Raw genomic sequence first — 19,018 nt, forward strand, 5'->3', positions numbered from 1 at the left:
TAAAACCTGCATAACCTACTAATGTGTTAATCATATCATGATCACTTGACAAGTCATTTTTAAACACCACGTCATTCATTAGCAGTTATTACAAGTTCTCCTCTAACAGAATTGCAACGGGATGCTGGTCTTCTTGAGGCACGGCAACATAGCAGTCATTGTAGTTGTTATCATCTTTGAAATAATTAGTCTTAGACATGGCGGTGTAGCTGCTCCAGATGTGTGGTCAGTGACATATTTCTGCAGAATGGTCAAATTCTGCAAAGCTTCATAAATGTCTCCGCTTACAAACTCCTCCTTGTGATGCTGTTAGCAGGTCTAGTGTCAGTCTGTTCTGCAACACCATCGTTCTGATGGCCTTCTGTTCTCCTGCTAAAGCCGGTCCCAGGGTCTTTGTCAAAGTTGATGTGTCGTAGCAGAGCATATCGGTTGATCTCCACATGATCCCGCACCTCGGCAGCTCCAATGCCGGGGATCAAGCTCTGTAAGAATTTCACTCCTCCTCAGATGCGAAACTCTGGTTCCTTTACTGCTTGGTGCCGTCCGTGCACATTCTGTCTGGTACTGAGTCTTTGTTTGTAGTATCATCCGGTAGATAGGTGAGTAGGCAGCTCCCCCACTGCCCGCGATCGATTCTTCATCACACATACTGGCAGTTGCGCTGCGTTCAGTCTGTTTAGTAGAATTACATCAGGCAGTGGGTCTGAGACTTGGGGCCAGGTCAGTAGGTAGGTCTGTCCGGAACAGTTCACATTTGTGGGTGATGATGACCTCCAGGTTGCTTTTGCTGGGATGCTGTAGTTGGCCTTGGACCAAAGAGTACCGTAGCCTGGATGTGTTGCCAGGCCCAACAGACACCAACTGTGATCTTCAGGTATGCTGTAGTGTTCATAAACTGCCACCAAAAGTTAGTGGCGTAGCCATGGGGAAACTCGGTGTACTGTCCTTTGTCATACAGTGTCTGCCTTTTCTTCATATTGCGTGACTTGTTGTCCCTCACGGAAGCAAAGATGAGGAGCCCGGCCATGGTCAGGGCCGCTGCAGTTATTAAGAGCCACCACCTCATGACGACGGGACACACCCTCCTGTCGCGAATAGACCCCCCGGCCAGGAAAGCTGACCCCTCCACCGGGCGAGATCACAACAAGTGGGCAAGCCTGCTGTCAGCTGTGTTTAGATGGCTTCACTTACTCGCCTGCAGTGACTCTGATGGATCCAGGATGGTCGTTCCGCAATTTTGCAAGCGGTCGGTGTAGTGAGGAGGACTTGGTATGGCCCCTCCCACCTGGGTGTGCTCCAGTTTTTCCTTTGGAGCACCTTGATCAGAACCCAGTCACCGGGCTTTAGTCTGCAAGACACTGGAGAAACATCATCAGGTTGTTGATTATGTACAATGTCAAGGGTTGACAATTTGTTCAAACACAGTAAGAGAGAAATGAGACACTGGCAGACCGACTCAGAGTTTCAAAGACGTGCGCACGGGTGAGAGTCTCTGAGCAGACTAACACACCGAGCACCGTTTACTCGCTTTATTTATAAGGCAAAATGGGTTACATAATACTTCCTCTTTCAACTGAAGAGGGGAGAGCTCAGGCATTGTCTTAGCTATCTAACTTCTGCACACAAACTGAAAAACAACGACACAGCAGTATTCATGCTTATCTGACATCGCAGACACTGAAGTAAAGAATGCATGTATATGTCCTGTCTTTGTCAAACATCTCACACACTTAAGCAAGGAATACATTGTGTTCTTTTCAACAGTAAGCTTTACCGTGTGAAAATATATAAACACTTGATTATAAGGCATACTTGTTTCTACTTGATTATACTTTAATGATTTAACTAAAATAAAAATTCTCTTAACATTCCCTCCTGATGTTAATATATTTCACATGTTTTACTCAATGCATAGTCACTTGTTAGTCACATTTTCAACTTGCACGTCATTCAGTGAAATAATTAAACAACAAGCTTGTCAAGATTGTCATAGAGATTTTCTTCTCTCTCTCCCACACTCAGCATACCATACTGACGATAGGGATCCTCCATAACTGACTGAGCCAAGACATGGTTTCCTAACATACGCTTGAACATGTTTGTCATTATGCTTCTCAGACATGGGATAATACAAGCAATGAAAAGGCAAAATAGTAACATCACACTGAAAAGGGCCAACAGGCCTTTAATCAGTAGAGATTTCCAAGAGCCGCTCAGCAGCCAGTCCCACCAACCTTGAGTATCGGTAACGTAGTCCTGCTGCTGAGCGTCTCTCAGTTGTTTCAAAACATTCAAAGCATTTGTCATGTTTAATGAATGGATGTTATCAGGTATGTAGGTACAACATGTAGTGTTAAACAATACGCAGAGACCACCTTTCTCTGCGAGAATGATGTCTAAAGCCACTCGGTGCTGCATGACAGTGATGCGAATTGCATCAATTTCTTCATTCTGTCCTTGATTAATGCGGGTTGAAGCATTTAAAAATAATCCAAAACGATAGTCCAGGGTTTCTATCCGTAGTGCGTGTTTCCCTACTCCTATCCATGGAAACAAAGCGTGTATTACCTTCTGGCTCTTGGTCCAGAGTTTGAAGTCATCTGGTACATCAGAACCAAGATATGGATCATGGGGCTTGAGGCCTGTGCTACGTTTAGCTCTGGTGTTGATGTTCACTGACATCTTAAAGGTGTGGTCAGATACCAGAACAGGGGCACAGAGTCCGGTGCTGTTTGGTGGCAGCATGAAATAGACTTTCAGGCCACACGCCCAAGCTGCGCCCTGTACCCAGTATGTACCTGTCGATGAGCCGATGCCATCCCAATCTGGTGCCGCCAGGATCATGGAGCAGTTTCGGTTTTGTCCTAATTTCTTCAGACCCTGGGGCGTACCTGTTTGTCCGGTTGCTCCTGTGAAGTTAAAGCACACTGGGTGTTGTATGTCAGGTGGCAAAACAACTGAGAATGATTTCAGTTTTCTATGGCTGACGTTTATATGCACCCAGTAGGCTTCATTGCAGGTGTAGTTTATATTTGGGTACTGGTGGGTGCAGTTTGTTATGTTGTAGATTAAAGACTTTACACTCTGTGGGACTATATATTGTGTAGTGTTGTGGCATGTGTTGCTGTTTTGGTCCTTTATGGATCCACCTATCACCATCACAGGTTTTCCTGGTGTTGAGCAGGTCCCGGTAATGGCTTTGTCATATATGCAGAGTGCTTCAGCCTTGGTTGGGGGTTTTCCATACACTGTGGCATGGAGTGCTGTCGTGGGCATATGTGAGCAGACATAGCAGTTTGCGGCATTGTCTTCTCTGTGCACTCTGTCATGGACATACCGGTACCATGCATTGTTCAGCCACGGGTGGTTGTGTTCTTTGTCTATCTCCTTCAGGTGCGAGTTGTCGTGGGTCCACCTCTTAGGTCGGAGAATAATTGGTACCGTCTTGTGGGTTCCACTGGGCATCAACCAAAAGAGTGTCGTCATCAGGAGGATAGCCATTAGACAGAATATGTAGCACATGAGTAGTTTTCGTTTGATGTCACAAGCGCCCAAGCACAACAGCTTTGGGGCTGGAACTGGTGCTAGCATTGATTCTGAAGCTGGTTCTTCTTCTGGATTTATCAGGTTGTTTTCCTCAGTCATCTTGTTGAGATTTTATTCAGGCGTCCCTGGTGTTATTATTGGTTCTGCTCTTCGGTGGGATAGGTCAGTCTGATCTTCAGGGCGACCAGGCACACCCGAGCTCCCACGTGAGTAGCACTGCCGAGGAAGCACAGGGCGGGAAACCCGTTCAGCCCTGTCCTCCAGCAGGGGTTCACGTAAGAGTCAGGGGAACCGGCGTCTTATTGTGGTGCAAACACTTTCTTCACGTGGGATTGATGAATCCACGAAACTCGTTCGGCTATCTTACACGCTGTGGGTGTGGTAAGTAGCACCTGGAAGGGACCTTCCCACTTTGGAGCACTCCAGTTTTTCCGCTGGAGGACTTTAATCAGAATCCAATCACCGGGGTTCAACCTGCAAGAAACTGAAGAAAAGTCACTCGGCAGTTGATTGCTTAATCTCACTTCTTTATTCTCAAATAGTTTTGTCATCCATTCTGCCATTGTTGTTTCTGCAATAGATTTATTAATTGGCTCACTCATTATGGGGAGTGGAAAATGTCTGCCATGTACGATTTCAAATGGCGTTAGACCACCTGTTCCTTGAGTTATTCTCATCCATAATTTAACCAAGCTTAGACATTCAGGCCAAGGTTTTTTAGTCTCTTCCATACATTTCCTCAACCTTTGTTTAATTGTGCCGTTAGTTCTCTCGACTAATCCTGCACTTTGTGGATGATAAGAACAGTGATGTTTTATGCTGAAGCCTAAAGCTTCAGAAACTTTACTTATTACTTCATTTACAAAATGTGTGCCATTGTCTGATCTTATCAGAGATGGAATACCGTACGTTGGAATAAAATGATTACATAGACATTTTGCTACTGATATTGCATCTGCTTTTTTCACTGGGTATATTTCTGGCCACTTGGAAAATACATCAATTATCACAAGTGCATATTTGGAGGATTGTGATTCATTTAATTCTATGAAATCCATGTGGACAGTGTGAAATGGATGCGGTGGTATAGGGAAATGCCCTCGCTTTGGACGTAGATTTCCCTGTGCGTTGTGTCTTTGGCAAATCATACATGTTCTGATAAACTCTTGTGCTGAACTTTCAAAATTTTTTGTATAGAATTGTTTATTAAGAATATTAATCATCCCTCCTGATGACACATGAGTTTTCCCATGTGTCACTAAAGCAGCAGTTCTATGCAAAGATTTTGGAAGCACTGGTTTGCCATTACACATCATAAGGTTGTCTTTTAATTCTGCTCCATCTTTCACCCAAGATTTTTGTTCACTCAGCGATGCTGTTTTCTGTGCATCTGCTAGTATTTCTAAAGGTATTAGATCTATGGTTTCTGTTGTTAAAACATCAATTTGTTTTTCTGCAGCTGCTTTTGCTGCTTTGTCAGCAAAGTTATTTCCTCTCGTAATTTCTGTGTCATCCTTTTGATGAGCTGCACATTTGCATAGTGCTAATTCTTTTGGCAACGTTATTACTTCTAATAGCTTTTTTAGAAGGTTTGCATGTTGAACTGTGTTGCCTGAGGAAGTTGTCATTCCTCTGTTATGCCATATTTTAGCGAAATGATGAACTGCTGAATAGACATATTGACTGTCTGTGTAAACATTAACACTTTGACCCTTATATAAAGTACATGCTCTGATGACTGCGGTTAGTTCTGCGCTTTGAGCAGAGTTTGAGGAGCTGAGAGCTTTTGCTTCTATCACTTTATCAACAGTTGTGACCGCATAACCCACACAATTTCTACCGTGAATGTCTTTTGACGCTGAGCCGTCCACAAAAACATTACTGAAACTGCTCTGGGGGGAGCTGTATATATCAGTGCGAGGTTTTGTATCTTCCTCTAATTTTTGAATGCAACAGTGTTGTTCTCCGTCCAGAGAAGTCGGCAAAAGTGTACTTGGGTTTAGCTGGCCACACTTCTCTATTTTTATGTGTGATTGTGTAAGTAGAATCCCCACATAAGAAAGTTGTCTTGCATGCGTGAGGAAAGAGAGGTTCGCTTGGAGCAAAATAGAGGTCACTGCATGTGGGACTTTGATGATCAATTTATGTCCTAGAACAATGTCTGCACATTTTTTAACTGCCTCTGCTGCTGCTGCGCATGCCTGAACACAGGTAGGTAATCCAGCAGCTACAGAGTCAAGTTTGCATGAGTAGAAAGCTAATGGACGTTGTTTTTCTCCAAAAGCTTGAGTTAAGACTGCTTTCATATACCCTCCTGCACCATCAACATGGAGAACGAAAGGTTTTCCATAGTCTGGTAATGCTAAGACGGTACATGTCTGCAGTGCTATTTTCAAATCAACGAAAGCTTTTTCTGCTTCTGGAGTCCATTGTACTTTGTCTTTTAATGCTAGATCTTTACCATAAATGAGGTTCTGTAGTGGTTGAGCTAGTAATGCGTATTCTGGAATCCAGCATCTACAGAAATTGCACAGTCCTAAAAAACTCATCATTTGTTGTTTAGTTACTGGTTTTGGGGCATTTTGGACTGCTATCTTTCTGCTCTCTAACAGCTGCCTGCCTTGTCCTGTCAATTTGTGGCCAAGGTATGTTACTTCCTGGCTCCACAATTGCAGTTTATGCTGTGACACTTTATGGCCTTGCTCTGCGAGATGTTGCAAAACTGTTAATGTGTTTTCTTTGCACTCATCTTTTGTATGGCCTGTGATCAATATATCATCTACATACAACAAGAACTGCCCTGGGGCAGGGAGCGTACAAGATGACATTGATTTTCTCAAAGCCTCTGCATACAGAGTTGGGCTATTCTGGAATCCCTGAGGCAACCTTGTATAAGTATACTTTTGATTGTCAAAGGTGAATCCGAATAACTTCTGTGAGTCAGGGTGCAGAGGTACAGAGAAGAAGGCATTGGACAAGTCTATTACAGAGAACCACCGTTCTTTTGGTGTTACTTGATTTAGAATTGTGTGTGGATTTGCAACCACTGGAGGTATTTGCTCTGTTACCTCATTTATTGCTCTTAGATCATGAACTAAGCGATATTTTCCTGTATTAGCCTTTTTTACTGGAAAAATTGGTGTATTACACGTGGCTTCATTAGTTTTCACGAGAATACCTGCTTTTTGCATCTCTGCTATGACTGGTCTGATACCTTCTTTTGCCTCTGCACTCAAGGGATATTGTGGTTTTACAGGCCTATATGAGGTTGTAGTTTTCACCACTACTGGATCTGCTCCTTTTATTAGGCCTACATCCGTGGGTCCTTGAGACCATAATGTTTGTGGCAGCTTCTCTAGTTCTGGATGTGCTTCAATTGTTAATACTTGTCATTCATCTTGCTCTGTTGTGGCTAAATGTGTGGCTGGTGTGGCTGTCACCGGCCAACACAGCGTTAGCCTCATGCACCCAGTTCTACGGCCTTTTTGCCAGTCCTCACACTCTATTTTGTCATATCTGTCCATTTCTACATTTCTCAGCACTGTGCCTAACTCAGACCAAGGCGTTTGGTCGTTGCGTGCAACAGATACATGAGGGTTGCATATCTTATTTAAGCGCTGCACTGCATCTGTCTGTAACACTGAGCATACTGCATTACCACTCTGTGTCACATACAGGTGTTGTAGGACTAGTTTTTGCGGTCCTAGTCTGTGCACTTGTTGATCATAAATTTTGTCTGGACCTGGGACATATTTATACCACAAGGTGTTGTGATATTTTGCTGGGTCCTGTCTATGTGAGTGCTCAGGTAAGTACATATTAGCTTTGGCCTCTAATGGTTCAAGTTTTGGTAAATCTAAGGCCCAGTAATAATTTGGCTCACCTAAACCTTCACAAACAAAAATATCTTCAGTTTGGCTCTGACTTTCAGAGAGTAGGAGTCTGGCTTTCATGCCACTTTCTTCAGGAAAAACTCCTATTTTTAATTTTGTTAAAGCATCTCTTCCTAACAAATTTAGTGGACAAGATGGATCATAGATGCACTGATTTTTGCAGGCACGGCCACTATCTCTATGTGACATAAAAAGGGGGTCGGTTAGATGCTGTTTTGTCACATGTCCTGAGGCTGATTTCACGATTAAGGTATCTTTTGAAGAGGTTAAATTTGGGACTTCTACTGTTAGGACAGTTTTACAAGCACCTGTGTCGCAAAGGAATTTTATTGGGACCCCGTTAACGTGCACTATAACGGTGGGCTTTGCTTCTGAGCCTAACAGCAGTTGTTCAATGTTGTAAACTTCCCCTTCACTTGTTTCACTTCCCTTTTCTTGTGCTAGTCATTCATCACGGCGTCTGCGCCTGTCATCTCCACCTTCCTGTTCTTGGCTTACATTTCTACAGTTTCGAGCAAAGTGCCCGATTTTACCACAGTTATAACATCTCATATCTCTTCTATCTCTTCTTTGTCCTGCTTTTTGCTTTCCCCTACTTTGCTTAAAACCTGCCGTGTGTTGCTGTCCTGAGAAGGCTATAAAGCCTGTCTCTGGATCAATCATGAAAACTCCTTCTGTTTTTTCTTTTTGTTTTTGAATTTTGACTGCATGCTCAGCATATTGTAGGGCTTCAGGCAAGGTTCCTGTATTTTGAGTGACCCAGTGTTTGTCTACATGTGCTTTTATCTTAGGCAGTAGACCATTTAGGAAGGCATTTTTTAATTGTTGTTGAAAAGCAGACAGTGGATCGGCATCATAATTTAGCCCTGAGTTTTGTCTGAAAACTGGGCGTAGGCGATCCAAATAGTCTGATGCTGTCTCTCCTTCCTTTTGTTTGCACTCTCCTATCTTTCCATAATCTGGCCTTGGGGCTAAAATAACTTCTATTCTGCCATACAAGTTATTAAGCTCCTGTATTAATTGGGGAGTGTCTGGCCCCAACACGTCACCGTTTAAATCATTTCCTGTAAATTGACCTCTAGCTCTAGGAAGACTTAAACCTAATAAATCTTGAAAAACTTGATGCATCTCATGACCATTTAAACCCCACCCCTGACGGATCAATTCCACTGCATCTCGCCACGGCCGGAAGCCTTCTTTAAGGGGTGGCACATCTTTTAGTACATTCTCTCTGTCTTTATGAGACCAGGGTCGGAATGCATAAATTAAAGGCTCACCGTCTACTGGTATGACTCCTTGGGCGTCTGGGGGACCAGTGGGTTGACCGTACCTGGGGTTAGATAAGGCTACCATTGGAAACTGACCTACAATTTCTGTTTTTTTGGAATGACCATGCTTAGTCATAAGATCAAGTTGTTGTCTGGCCTCCATATAGGGATTTGAAACAAAAGGTTTGTGAGGAGAGCTTACAGGAAGTGCTGACGTAAGGTTAGGTGCAGCTGCTGCAGGCTGTGCAGGCTGAAGAGCATAAGGAGGGGGGTACGGTTTTTCTTCTCCTGCAGTTTTCTGTTTATCTTTAGTTTCCTGCTTTTGGGCACGTTTAGCAATGCGTTTATCGTTTTCTACCATCCACGCCTTGAAAAGGTGCCATTCTGCTAAGCGTTTTGCTTTTTTCTTTTGGCTCTTTTCCTCAAATAATTCTTTTTGTAAAGCAGCCTTTAAAGCAGTTATTGATTCTTGATTGCATTTGCCTTGCCAGGCTGGGCAATAAATTTTATGTGGATTTCTCCACCTATTTGCACTGACTCTTCCTGCATTTGGACAGTTTTTTTCCAACCATCCTTCATCTGCTGTTAATTTTACTTTAGTTTTAGAGTTACCCATTTTGAACTAATTACGTCAGAACTGTGACACCTTCTTTGGCATGAAAAAGTGAGAATGGGTTTTCGATAACAGCCTTCTACTCTCCCACTAATTGAGAGAGCGGTTATCAATTTTACGTGATGAAGCACAACCCTTTTTTCCACCTTTACCAATACGTGAGTGTACACAGGAAAACAGTTTGAGAAGTGGTTCGACCGCGTATTGGGTCGTAAAAACAACTCACTCCTCACAAACAAAGCGCGTTTCTATGATTTTTATTGAGATTTTCCGTAGGCCTATTTATTTGTGTAACACCTTCACCTTCAGCCACTCTTCTTGAGTGACCGGAAACCTGTTCCGTTGCAGCCACTCCCAGAGCGACCGGAACTTTTAATAGCGATTTTTCTAGAATTTCGCTCTTGCCTGTCGTCTTCTTAGTCCCGCATGGACACTGAGATCTGTCGGCGTACCTAGGTTTACACACTACTTAAAGGAAAATCTCAATATCAACGTATTTTAGCGCTTGGTGGAATGCGTGTCATATTCACCTCTACTGTGGCGCTGCGTTTTAAGATCCGGTGCTCATCGGGTCCTGGAGCCGTGAAGGCCGAACGCTGACCGGAGATCGAATTCACGTTCCCGGGTTTTTCGTTTTACTGATCAGATTTCTTCCAGCGCAGGCGTCACGACGTCAGGATCCGATGGAGACCGTCTGTGGAAAACTAGACGTTAAAATAACAGTCAGTTCTCCGGCTACGAAGGACCAATTAAATGTCAAGGGTTGACAATTTGTTCAAACACAGTAAGAGAGAAATGAGACACTGGCAGACCGACTCAGAGTTTCAAAGACGTGCGCACGGGTGAGAGTCTCTGAGCAGACTAACACACCGAGCACCGTTTACTCGCTTTATTTATAAGGCAAAATGGGTTACATAATACTTCCTCTTTCAACTGAAGAGGGGAGAGCTCAGGCATTGTCTTAGCTATCTAACTTCTGCACACAAACTGAAAAACAACGACACAGCAGTATTCATGCTTATCTGACATCGCAGACACTGAAGTAAAGAATGCATGTATATGTCCTGTCTTTGTCAAACATCTCACACACTTAAGCAAGGAATACATTGTGTTCTTTTCAACAGTAAGCTTTACCGTGTGAAAATATATAAACACTTGATTATAAGGCATACTTGTTTCTACTTGATTATACTTTAATGATTTAACTAAAATAAAAATTCTCTTAACATACAATGATCTCTTTGTTTTCCAATAGCTTAGACATCCATTCTCCTAATGTGTTTTCTCTGATTGCTTTGTCTATTGGTTGACTGGTGATTGGCAGTGGGAACGGCCTACCATGAATGATTTCAAATGGAGTTAGTTTATGGGAGCCTTGCGTTAAGCGCATCCACATTTTCACTAAACCCAAACATTCAGGCCACGGCCTTCCTGTTTCTGCCATGCATTTCCTGAGCCTTTGTTTTATAGTGCCGTTAGTTCTCTCTACAAGGCCTGCGCTCTGAGGGTGATAAGCGCAGTGGTGTTTTATGTTGAAACCGAGTGCTTCAGAGACCTTAGTGATGACATCATTTACAAAATGAGTGCCGTTGTCTGATCTTATCAAAGCTGGGATGCCATATGTGGGTATGAAGTGATTGCACAGGCACTTTGCTACTGAAATTGCATCTGCCTTTTTCACTGGATAGATTTCCGGCCATTTTGAGAACACGTCTATTACCACTAGGGCGTATTTTTACCCTTGGCATTCGCTTAGCTCAATAAAATCCATATGAATTGTGTGAAAAGGATAAGGTGGAGTGGGAAAACGGCCTCTTTTTGGTCGCAGATTACCTTGAGCATTATATTTTTGACACGTCATGCACGTTCTGACAAATTGTTTTGCTGAAGATTCAAAATTTATAGTGTAGAAATGAGAGTTGACAATACAGGGCATTCCCCCCCGATGACAAATGCGTACAGCCATGAGTCACTAATGCCGCCATTTTGTGGAGGAATTTTTGGCAACACTGGCTTGCCATAACACATCATTAAGTCGTTTGTCAGAACTGCACCGTGTTTTAGCCATTTTGCCTGCTCTGCTGTGCTTGCTGCTTTTTGTTCATTTTGCAACACATCCAGTGGAATCTGATGTGTGTTTACTGCCATCAATGCGATGTTTGCCATTTGTGCCGCCTGTTTTGCTGCTCTGTCAGCAAAATTGTTGCCTGTAGTAATGAAAGAGTCAGTAGGCGTTGTAAGAGGTTGGCATGGTGAACCGGTTTTCCAGTTGGTGTAATCATTCCTCTGTTATGCCAAATTTTTTGCAAAATGATGCACAGCAGAGAAAACATACTGGCTGTCTGTATGTATGTTTATTAGTTTGTCTTTGTGTATTTAGCTTTCGCGTATCACAGCTATCAGCTCAGCGCTCTGTGCAGAACATGAAGAAGAAAATGGTTTTGCTTCTATTATTTTACTATCTGTGGTTACTGCGTAACCTACACAATTTCGGCCTGTGCTGTAAGGTCAAATGCTAATACCAGAAAAGAATGGCATGACTGCTATCTTAAGTTTTGTCAGAGCGTCTCTACCTAGCAAAGTTACTGGACACGACGGGTCATATGCATTTAATAAAGCACCTGCGGCCACTTGCTGTATGTACTAGTTCTAAAGGGGCAGTTAATTGTTGTACAGTTGTGTGGCCTGCAGCTGACTTTACAACTAATTTGTCCTTTGAAAACTGTAAGTTTAAGTGGCTGCCTCAAAACTGTTTTGGATTATTTCTCTGTGGCCTACTCCTACAATCTCGTGGGAAGTGACCTTCCTCTCCACGGTTCTAGCAGGCGTTGTCTCTATGTTATCTGCTGTTTCTGCGTGGCTGTCTGCAGCCTTGGTGTTTGTGACTTTGCTCGCCTCTCTGTTCCTGATAGCCACCTGCGGATTAGTGTTTTAGTCTGTTGTCAACACATCAGCCTTATTTTTAAGTTACAGAATGCTTCTTCTCCTTTTTTTTTTTTTTTTTTTTTTTTTTTTTTTGTTTGGGAGAATAGATGCAACTCTACATTTTCACTTAAGGCATTTTTAGGTAATTTCTAGTTCTTCAAACAATTCATGGATCTCACACATTTCAAACTTTCAAGTTAGGGTTGTTTCCCATTTATACAAATATATATATATTTAACTTTGCATTCCTCACAGCTCATAGCTCACAGCTCTAAACCTAGGCATTTTTCAATCATATGCCTAACCACTATGTGTCATTGTGACTCTCAAGTATTGTCACAAGTTTGTTTAAATTCGTTTCCAAAACCAACAAAATAATCAAACAAAAACAAAAAACATAAACGTGTCAGGACACAAAAGAAAAAGAAAAAAAAAATGCTGGCAGAAGGCAGAAGTCTGCATATGTTGGCTTTTAATAGCATGCAGCTTGTAATATGGTAGACTAATGTGCCTGTGTTAATTCAGCTCCATATTATTGTGTGAAGTTGCACTGGGTTGGGAGTGGTTTTGTGTGTGTCACATTTTTGGTGAGCCAATGGCTGGAATGAGGTTGGACTAATTAGAGGCAGGTGTACTTGATTGCACTGATACACTGGTCTACTTATAGCCCACACTACAACCACTGCTGTTTTGTTTTGTCTCTCTGTGCAGGTATGTAATGTGATGAAATCAGATATGATTGGGATGGATTGGTTTTGCGCTATGAATTTTATATTAAGTGTGTCGTTTTGTCTCTCTGTGCAGTCCAGGGCCTATTATATGCCACAGCCTAAAGGCAGCTGGGTTGCAGAGGCTTGAGTGACCACTGACTATATGCTTGCAGGGTGGTGGGTCTCCAAGTACAACTTCTAACCCTGTTAAAGGCAACATGTGGAGTGCAACTTGGCCGTGTGTCATAGCTGTCTCTGGCCTTGGGACTGTGTGTTTTTATACAATTCTTAAGTGGGACACTGGACTGTTTTATCTTTTATCTCTTGATATATTTTTCGTCAATAAATTATCTTTTAGAATTTTATTGACTGACATCTTTTTGCCCATGACTGAGACGGTTGGTCAGACCTACAGTCTTTCTTTTGGTGTGTTACAGCAGCTTCTGCTCTAAAAGAAACAAATAAAAAGAAAAAATGTGGAACATGCTCATCAGCTTAGCAGTGTCTACATACTTAATTCAGCTTCTCAATCCTGTAGTTTTAGCTGTTGTCTACAGGGTTTTGCTTATTGGTTGTTATTATAGGTGTGCTCTATATCTCAGCAATGTGTCATTCTAGAATGATAAGTTTCAAGCTGGTCAAGTGCCTCTATGCACTTCATTAGTTTAGTTATTCTCCGTATTGTCTTCATCTCACATGTCATTACACTGAGTTTCAGCAAACCTTAAGCTTGATGCAGACTACTGCTTAACAATTATTCACCTCACATCATAACCGATTAAGGTGCCTCTTCATATTAATATTATGTCATTGTTAATATTATCCTCTTTGTCTTATATAACAGCAATAGCATATTATAATATTTTATTAGTGTGTACCATTATACTACTACTGAGCCAATTTGTTAGTTAGGATCATCTTATTCAGCAAACAGATAATTTAGAATTCATCCAATCTGCGGTCACATTTGTTCTCTCTGTTGCATGGCGGACCAGGCAGTTCTATTATAATGTATTATTTATATTTTATTTTGTATCCATCAAGGGCTTCAGATGACCTGCAGAATCATCCTTTTCCCAAGGTGGAGACAGTTACTTTTTCGCACACTGTCCTTGGCTGAACAGTGACACAGCCTTAATATACTTTATTTATTTTATTAAAATATTTTCGTGTGAATTATTTGCTTTATATTCATTTTATACATTGTGGGCATGGTCATCATGCCAACTGTGTTTCATTGTTAATATCACTTTACAGGTTGTTATCCTTGCTATTATTAATTTCAAATACTCTAAAGATAATTTCTACTGTAATTTTCCCTTTGTTTATCTTTATTTCGTACTTTTTATATTTATATCTACTCAGTGGGGTCTGTTTTCAACCCTTTTAAACTACTTCAAACTACTTTGATCTCTAGTTTTCACTTAATAAGGGATTATTAAGTTCTTCCTGATATGGGTGGTGCTGCAGATGCGGCTGCAGGAATGAGTGATGGTTTACTAAAAGGATTGTGGGAACTGCAGTGTCTCGTCTTCTGGTTTTACTAAACTGGCAGTTGAGTTCTGTTCTTCTGACTGTTTATATTTTGTTTTCTTAAATCTCTCAGTTTACAGACACTGTTTTTGTCCGGCGTCTGGACTTTTCTTTTCTCACCACTGCTCGTCAGCAGGAGTGAGTTTTAATTTCACTTGCTTGATTACCCATCTTATTTATGTATTTACTTATTTTTGTTTAAGTAATATATACACAATACAGCTGCTATCACCTTCGCTGGTATTAGAGACGAGAGTGGTTGCTCACACGCCCTTCGACTTTCGGACTAGTTCCGAAAGCGGTGTGAACTTTACGAGACGGAACTCGACCGTTCTCTCAACTCACCAGCACGTCAGTGAACAGCAGTAAAAGAAAAACACAGGAGCAGCTCAGTCTTATTGGACCGTGAAAATTCAGCTTGCTCCATTAATTAAAACAATACACACACACACATTCACAGCTTCGACGCGCGCGCGACCGGAACCCTTAAGATAAGGGGAGCTCCCAGAGCTACTTACTCCCTAGACCCAGTCTAGACCCAGCTGGGGGAGCTACCCAGAGCTCCAAAGCTACGAGTCGACGAGCTCCCAGAGCTACCAGCCGACGAGCTACGCTACGAGTCGACGAGCTCCCAGAGCTACCAGTCGACGAGCCACTTCCGCTATTTTAAATTCCCTGAATTCAAAACGCGCTTTTACGCAAGATTGTGTCAGTGTGTCTGTATCTACCTGGTCAGTGTCGCTGGGTCTGGTCCACCTCGATCGGGTCCCACCACCGTGGGTCACTTTCTAAGACGTTGGCCAAGACCCGAATTTAACGCTCTTGGTCTTTTTCCACACACCTGGTGTGTGGGCTGTCGACAGGCGAACAACGTGGACTGGTCACGGAGATGGGACACGATGGAGGTGATCCGGCTCGAAGGACCAAGAAATGTTGGGGGGAAAACTCTGTAAAAGACCCAGGAGAAATAAAGACACAATGAGACAAGATCACTTTTTATGCTTTAACGTGCACACGGGTAAGCTGTTCAGAACAACTCACACGTGTACAGAGGCTGGGCACTTTTTATAGGAAAGACAGTGAGAACAGGATAAGAAAATACAAAACAGATAAAATAAACAACTCCATATGTGGCGCTAGTCTCGTCAGCAGAGAGCTGGGAGAAAGCTGTGAGAGATAAAACAATCTAAAACAATATGTCCCAAAACAGTATGTCTTTGCTGAGAAAGTCTAAAAAGATAATTCTAAACTAATCTAACCATAGACAAAAGGGCATGCTTGCACATTTAAAAGAAGGTAAAGAAACATAGAATCATTTTTCCTGTAACAGTAAGGCATTACACAGTGATGCCTTAGTGTACGTTTGACTTCGGGACCTGAAGCGAAGTTTGGAACTAGAAACAGCTAATGACGTCAGACTTAAAGACCGGATACAGAAACCACTCCCCATACAATTCTGGAATACACTGGCTTTTCCCAGGGGGCCAGCGACCAGTCTCTAGGCCTGTATAACCGAAGCTTTGGCAAACAATTTCACTATGACTGCCAGCAACAGCCAGTCACAACCACTCAAGGAAAACACATTTTCCCTCATGACCTGTGGTTACCAGATGGTCGCTAACCAATCTCGAGGCCTGTGTGACTGAGACCTAATGTAAGGACTTGCACCTGCAATTATGTGTTTTTAGGTCATTTCATATTCTTTCCTTGGTCCGATTTCATGTACTGCCTCCCAACCTTGATTTTTCCCTTGGAGGAATTCAAACTTCACCGTTTCAACCAAGGATGCATCATAGAATTACAATGGTTTTGCTTTTGTGGTCCATCATTCAAAACAGTGCCTATATGATTTCTGCTCATGTGTAGTGATAGCGCTACAGTGGCATCAAAACTTTGCCCAGCATACAACAACCTTTAATTTTCAAGTCTTGGGTCATTTGAATTTTTTTTCTCTAAACAAAGAATGAGATAAGATTTTGTTTTGATATTTCTTCAACTCGTGAACTGGTGGGTTTATTTATTTATTTACTTTTCGTGTATAGTAATCAATATAAATATATGTATTTTTGTTTTGTATGGTTGTTTTGACAGTCTGACTTTTATCACATTAACTGAGGATAACGTCCACAACAAGGTTCAAAGGTTTTCCACTGAATTGTACATGTACATGTATCATGGACCTGAGGCAGGGGGTGTGAATGCACATGTATAGGCAAGACATGTGCATAATATTTTGTGTTCATAGGGTCCCCTTATTGTTTTGCACCAACCTTTTCTTCAGCTCAGTCATTAATAAAACATACAGTAGGTACGGCAGTGTGTGTCAGGAGAGAGGGACTGCGCTAGAACACGGTGAAAATCTAGGTCATCAGCAACAGAGAGAGGGAGGGAGGTACAGTGTAAAGACAGCAAGATAAAGTAAAATAACAAAGACATAAGTCAGACAAGAGTAAAATAAACATCTGAAGTTTGGGACAGACACAGTTTTAAATAAAATGAGTAGTTTATAGAAAAGAAACTGTATATGAAAAAGATTTAGGTTTACTTATAGTATTGCTTGCTATGGGCAGCAGTGGTATTATCACAGCAGGTGTGGAAACTGTACAATGTTTGTTAAGTTATAGATTTTCCTCCTACTTTTTCAGATTCAACCAGAGAAACTTACTGTCAAAGTTATTTACTGCCTAGAACAGTATTTGACATAGTGCTCTGCATGAATTATTGGTGTGAAAGAAGTTGACGTAGTCTTTAGTTGCTCATCAGACCCAGTTGAAAAACTGCCAAGGTGATGTTGGACATACATGCCACTCGACTGTAGACACTCACTATTGTAGCTCTTTCCTGACCTCCTCTGTACATATGGTGATTTGAACCAAAAATTTGTATCAGGTCTTTGCTGAAGTTTTGCTGTAGATAGTTTTTTAGGCGCTTACACTAAAGAAACTTTACGCCTCAATGATTTATAGATAAGTGTTAAATGATTTAACCAAAAAGATATTGCTTAGAAAATGGCCAGATACAAGGACTGGAGAGAAATTTAGTGAAAAAGCCTGAAGAACTATTGCTCCAGATCAAAACATAAAGATTTACTTTTAATTTGTATGTATAGTTTCATTCTCTTTATTTTACTTTTTTCCTTTTATTCAAAATTTGAATTTTAAAGTTCCACATGACTACAGTAATAGTAGTAACATCTGACACAATGCCCTGATCCTGAAATTTTAACAAATCACTTAAAAAGGTTTCAGCTACCAAAAAAGCAAACACAGCCTGCATGTGTACATGTTGCGTAAGAGACCCAAAGGATCCATTGAGACAGTGACATCACTGCTCGGGGTATAGAGGCTATTCTCATGAGTTTGCTGGGAAGGAACACACAGTATGGAGCTGTAACACAAGCAGAAACACACACAGTTTCATCAGCAGTTTGTGCCAGAGTTGCTTAAAATAATAATGCAATAAATATGCATAGACATGCAGAGAGGATGTAGTGACAGAATGTGCAAATGCAATAATGAGTTAAGTAGATGCCAGAAGTAAAATGGCATCTTCACAATATGTTTCTATAGCTCAGCAGCTATGTTTATGCATGCAAGGAGTTTTATTCGTCTGTCTGAGACCTGGCTTTGAGTCAGTGTGTGTGATGTTAAAATATCAGCAGCAAGCTAAGTTAGACTGCCTTTCATGTCATTTCTGCCTTCCATGAAAAGATTCACAAAGCCTTATGGGTAAATTTTGATGTTTAAATTTTGATGTTTATTATTGGGATCATCATTTATTTTGAAGCACCCTGTTAATGCTGTGTAAAGTGTCAATCAAACAAGCAGACAGATGAGTTAGTAATGGTCAGGAGGCAAATACGTATTTGCTGACTATTTGCAGGTGGCTGCTGGTTGATGTCAGGTTAGTCACAAAGAGGATGCTGTACCAAAACTCTCTTCTAATGTTTGCAGCTATGCAAATTACAGACAACCACAGGAACCTGTTAGCAACCAAAGCAATCACAAGAAGGTTTTCAGAGTGCTACTCTAGTGACTGCCAGCAGCATTCAGAAATGTCAGAAACGTCTCCCCAACTGGTAGCGGAATACACAAATTATGTGTAATGACCAGCAGTTTACCAGAGGGGGGGGTCAGTTACCGATCTCTTGGCCAGCCTGACTGCGACTTTAGCAATCAATTTCACAGCACTTGTAAGTGGTTGGACAGTGTACATTTTCCCTTAGTGACTTTGTGGTTCCCAGATGGTCACTAACTGGTGCACACCTGTGTTATGGGAGACGTATGCTGCTCGTGGACCTTTTTTGTATCATTGTGTCACACACGCGTTGATTCATGGCAACAGTTATTAGTAGCAGTGTAGGTTTGTTTTGGATATAATAGACTGCTGTGATTATTCTGTTTGTTTCTCCTTTATAACCAAGATATAAATAATCAGAGTTGGTTGGAACTAAACTGTATAGGAGTTTACCCATGGAGTGAACAGAGTAGTTAGATTCACTGTAACTCACATTTTCTTTGTCTGTGTTCT

The 19,018-nt window shown here is 41.7% G+C and overlaps 1 protein-coding gene across 3 annotated transcripts; it reads right to left on the bottom strand.

Moving 5' to 3' along the window:
* Window positions 1-1,456: 1,456 nt before the first annotated feature.
* On the bottom strand, window positions 1,457-10,543 carry LOC308401832 (uncharacterized protein). Of its 3 annotated transcripts, none has more exons than XM_080890278.1 (2): window positions 9,851-10,543; window positions 1,457-4,020 (listed from the first exon to the last, which is right to left on the bottom strand). In XM_080890278.1, exon 2 carries the CDS (start codon window positions 3,643-3,645, stop codon window positions 1,963-1,965), a length of 1,683 nt encoding a protein of 560 aa, XP_080746404.1. In that variant the 5' UTR covers window positions 3,646-4,020; window positions 9,851-10,543; the 3' UTR covers window positions 1,457-1,962. The 3 variants fall into 3 exon arrangements, with proteins under 3 accessions (XP_080746404.1, XP_080746403.1, XP_080746402.1); XM_080890277.1 differs by having other exon boundaries at window positions 1,457-4,030; XM_080890276.1 differs by having other exon boundaries at window positions 1,457-4,936; window positions 6,292-10,543.
* Window positions 10,544-19,018: the final 8,475 nt, after the last annotated feature.

The sequence above is a fragment of the Rhamphochromis sp. 'chilingali' genome (assembly GCF_963969265.1).
Source record: "Rhamphochromis sp. 'chilingali' genome assembly, chromosome: 8".
NCBI classification, from domain to species: domain Eukaryota; kingdom Metazoa; phylum Chordata; class Actinopteri; order Cichliformes; family Cichlidae; genus Rhamphochromis; species Rhamphochromis sp. 'chilingali'.

Coding starts and splice junctions, on each gene's coding strand:
- LOC308401832 (XM_080890278.1), bottom strand. CDS start 3,645: ATGACTGAGGAAAACAACCTGATAAATCCAGAAGAAGAACCAGCTTCA.